Source organism: Cibotium barometz, chromosome 12, assembly GCF_041138505.1.
Source record: "Cibotium barometz isolate CiBa-2024 chromosome 12, ASM4113850v1, whole genome shotgun sequence".
Classification (NCBI taxonomy): domain Eukaryota; kingdom Viridiplantae; phylum Streptophyta; class Polypodiopsida; order Cyatheales; family Cibotiaceae; genus Cibotium; species Cibotium barometz.
Genome location: NC_141057.1, coordinates 23,294,675 through 23,299,166, shown reverse-complemented (window position 1 = coordinate 23,299,166; position 4,492 = coordinate 23,294,675). Strand labels below are relative to the sequence as shown.

Genomic DNA, 4,492 nt, shown 5'->3' with positions numbered 1-4,492 from the left:
GGTTGAAGATTGTGGATAGTGTGGCCTTTTGAAGATTGTGTACATAGAGGTTGGGGATTAGCAAAGCAACGGTTGTGCCTAACCAAGAGTGGCATACAAACTATTTGATAGATTTTTAAACAAGCGAGGTTGGGCTAGGCTCTCGGAATAGTTATGGTGGGCACCTTAGAACCCTTGTTGATAACAACGAGCCTTACACACGACCTCAACACGATATTCTTTTAAGACCTGTTTTTGTGTAGAAGTTTTTAGGAAATTAGGTCATGTTCATTATACGCGCCATCGTGCATGGTCTCACACTTTTTTTTACATAAACCAATTTGTTCAGAAGAGAGTTTTTGATACAGAGATTTTATGAAAGTTTTTGATTTCTTGCCGGAGCAAGATATATATATACGCACATTTGGTTTGCATGAAGGGTGGTTTCATCCGCAATAATCATCCTTATTATCTAGGAAGAGTAACCCAGCTGAAGGGTGGTTTCAGCAACACTCATGATGCTTGATTCTTCTTCCTTTGAGGACGCCTTAGCTGCACTCACCCTGTCTATGGGGCCTGTTGTCGTAGACACACCAGCAGGCGCTTGCCATGCATGAATCTCAGCCAACTAAATGACGATTATGTCAGAAAGTTGCGAACAAACCAATGAGTCAATAGTAATCACCCGAATTAAGGCGCGGTTTGGGCGTGCAGTTCATTAATCAACAAAGTTAGTGCGATAAAAGCTATATTGAGCCTTGGGGTTTGATTACCTTGGATCTTAGGGACTCATTCTGCGCTCGAAGCAAGTTCTCCTGAATGTAATTACCAATCCAAAACCCATTTAAGCTCTTTGTTATGTGTGTTCTTATCGTATTACAAAATTAGTTTGTAAAATATCTATCCTACAGAAAAAGAAAAATGCATGAAACACGCACCTCTGTACGCAAATCTTCAACTTGTTGCATGAGCAGTTGTGTCTGTTCAGGAAAAAAAAAATGTATTTAGTTTAGGATAGAAATGTCGTATTCATTTAACAAAGTATCGACAATTACCTTTCTTTCTCTCACACGAGATAGGCCATTTTGAAGTTTGTTTTCAAGTTTTTGCAAGCTCCTAATCTGCAATTTGTCTAGATTCTCACCTGACATATTTCTTTAAAAATCGAGAAAAAAACAGAGAAAATTTAGTATACTGCTTCGATAGTATATACGCTGTATACCTACTTCAAGTCATGCGATACGACACAAGCTACCATGAAATGCTTACAAGCATTTGAGGTGACAAATTTGGCACAAGCATATATTCAATGCAGGAAAAGTGTTCTTACCTGTGCATTTCTTCTAGGACTTCTAGTTGGTTCTTCATTCGCACAGCCTCATGCCTCCAATACTAAACAACACAACATTATTGGTTATTAGTGGTCTTACCAATTGTTAAGTGTGAAGACCAAATTTGCCAAAGTCAAGACATGTTGTAAAAGTCGTCTTTGAAGTCAAGCACTGGGGAGAGCTGTGGCTAAAAGTATAGGACACGTCATGAGAGATAACGGATAGAGTAGCTCTGGGAAGGTTGCACAAATCGGGAAGCTTACACACAAGTTCAATGGAGACGTCAGCGATCCTAGAACTCGAGGTCTTTGATCAAGTTTACGAGGCCTTATGTGGTGAGAGGGATGATCTTGCAAAGATCAACACATTTAGCCTTACAGTAGATGGCAAGGCTGATGATTGGTATCAGACAGTGAGAGTTGAAGAACGTCTAAACTTTATTAGGCTTTGAAGGTTATTGCTAAAGCAGTTTGTGTGTGAGGGAGCTTTGTGGAGTATGGCTTCATAGTTGCACAAAGCTGAGAGAGAAGAAGATGAGTTAGTGAGAGATTTTATTACCGCATTTCAACTCTTGTTGTGCTGTACATGAGTACTTTTCCAACAGTCAAGTGCTCCATCCATTTATCCATAGGCTTAAACATAAACATATCCATAATGGTTTGGTAATTAGAGGTATCACCACCTGGGAGGACGTCACGGCTAATGTCATCCAACTTGAGGATAACTTGATGATAAAGGGAGTAAAAGCTTCAAATTCTAAGTTTGTTGTGTCAGCTAGCGGTTGTAGCACTACCACTGCAAAACCTGTAGCTAAAGGTAATACTCTAGTAGAAATGACTTGGACTCACTTCTCAAAAGACTATAAGAGGAAATGAAGGTTACCAAAGCTTTGAGCAATGCGCACATGTATCCAAGGAGAGAGCTACATTGGTGTTCCATTTGCCGTTAGGGACATACCACTAGCAAATTTTCAATTTTAAGAGCTCGTTTACAATGGTAACTATAGCTTTTGTGGGCGCTATAGTCACAAAGCCCGAGATTTTTGAATATGCCTATAGGCTATTGCCAATACAACAAGACCATAGCTAGCATTTCTGGCAATGCAACAAACGATACCCCTCGGTCTTGTAACAAATCAAGAAATGGTTCAACATCCCATGCAACAACTCTTATGAAAGGGCATACGCCATGCACCCATTATGCCATTACCTCCACCTGTCTTGGGACCACAACCTCCTCCACCAAGGGTGATACCTCTGAATCAAGGGTGACACCAAGGGTGACACCTCTGAATCAAGTAAGCTTTGAGGAACCTATTAAATTACCAAGAATATGAGGTAGATATCAAATCCACCCCCAGCCATTTGAGGACCCCACAAAACTTCATCCTGTAGTGGATGGGAGAGGGGGAGTCAAGCCAATTTACCAACTTGCTACAATGGGAAGGGACTCGGACATTAACATCACAACTAAAAGAATGCCTCTTCAATATGTTACCACTATCAATGGATTAAGGAGTACTCCAAAAATATTGTGGTGACAAGCCCAAAGATAGGACCCATCTTTACACCCCTAAACATGATTGGGATAAGTAATCAAACTCAAAGGCAGATTCTAAAAAATCTAGGTCACAAATATTTTCATGCTATCATCTGCCTACAAACCCAAAACCAACATGTTTTTAAGCAACTATTAGTGGCCTCGGTAGCAAAATCTAAGAAGAACAAGAAAACCGATCGACCAAGGTGTGAAGGCTGGGAGCCAAGACAAGAATAAATTTGTATTCTCACCAATCATTCTCTTATGGAGCTAATAGAATGCCCTTCTTCTCTACTCTCTTTCTCTCTTGTGTCTTTATTTCCTAATTCAATTAAAGATGTTATATACTCATTGTGTATGCATGAGTGTATGTGTGAGAGAGAGAGATTGAGTGAGAGGAGGGTCGAGCTTCCATTGGAGTGCAGGCAGAGTGGAGATTTGGAATGTGGTTGTGCAGCAACATCGTCTCTTATGAGAATATAAGCATAAGTATTCATGAGGTGAGTGACACACCTTTCGGATGAAATTGTGAGCTAGGTCATGGCATATTGGCTTCTTGATTGAGATGTTTTATGCTCCCGAGTGTGGTTGGATAGTAAAGCCCCATGACATTGGTTTGTTCTTCCACTCTTTCCATGGTACAAGGGCTTCCCATCCACCTTATACAAAGAGGCAGACATGCATGTAGAATGGCTGGAGAAGATGGACCTAAAGGAATTTGCAAACCTGCCTTGGGAAGTTTTGCAACACAATTTCAAGGCAAGTAAACAATTGGGGCAGCTTCAATGCTCCAACATCATCATGCTCTCCTCAGGGGAGAGAGAGAAGTTCACGGCCATGTATGTATTAAAATTATTTTGCTTTCTAGTATAGGGGGAGATCGAAATCAAGCTAGCAAAAGATGAAGATCTCATCACAGTGTTTAGCCCACTAGAAGGAAAGGCAAAGGAATACAAGATAACAGGAAATGCTAATGAGGACAGACAAAAGTAGATAAGGTTTATAGTGGAGATGATCAACCTTACACACAAACCCTATAAAATGTCTAGAAAGGCTTTTGGGATGGTCAAAGCTACAGAGGCTGGCACACTGGTGGCATGGGTGGAAGTTATGTTCCATAAACCAAATCGGCAAGCTCACAAGGTCTAGCACCAAAACCAAGATCGGGCCGTATCTCAAGGAAGCCAAAAGAGAGAAGGTGGAAGACACAAAGGACCACACCCCTAGGAAACTTGAAATCACCAAGCCATCTGGAAAGACCTTGGAAACAACCATCGCCAGGTGGGACAAGAAAAGAATGTTTGTGTTCGGGAAAGTCAGGTCAACACTACCAAAAAGAGGAAACTCTCTGAAGGAGATTTTAGTGGGAGAATGGTGTTGCGGCATTTACCGGTTGATCTACCTTTTTCCTTCCCTTTCTGTGATACATGTGTACCTGTGTCATTTCTCAACTTGCCTGACCATGGGCTAATGTGGGATCCACTACTCGAGGACTCCCTAGGTCCACTCACCAGTGATTGCTGCTCGAGGACTCCCCAGGTCCACTCACCAGTGATTTTTGCTTTACATGTGATGTAACATCAGCACTTCTTACATCTGCATCTTCTATTGCCTTCACTACTGGTACATACCAGCTACTCATC

General features: G+C 41.3%; 1 protein-coding gene across 1 annotated transcript; it reads right to left on the bottom strand.

Annotated features, from left to right (window-relative positions):
* Positions 1-245: 245 nt before the first annotated feature.
* LOC147633192 (MADS-box transcription factor 6-like) lies at positions 246-3,921 on the bottom strand. Its single transcript, XM_086806225.1, has 5 exons — positions 1,310-3,921; positions 1,035-1,134; positions 918-959; positions 753-794; positions 246-607 (listed from the first exon to the last, which is right to left on the bottom strand). Exons 1-5 carry the CDS (start codon positions 1,345-1,347, stop codon positions 452-454), a joined length of 378 nt encoding a protein of 125 aa, XP_086662351.1. The 5' UTR covers positions 1,348-3,921; the 3' UTR covers positions 246-451.
* Positions 3,922-4,492: the final 571 nt, after the last annotated feature.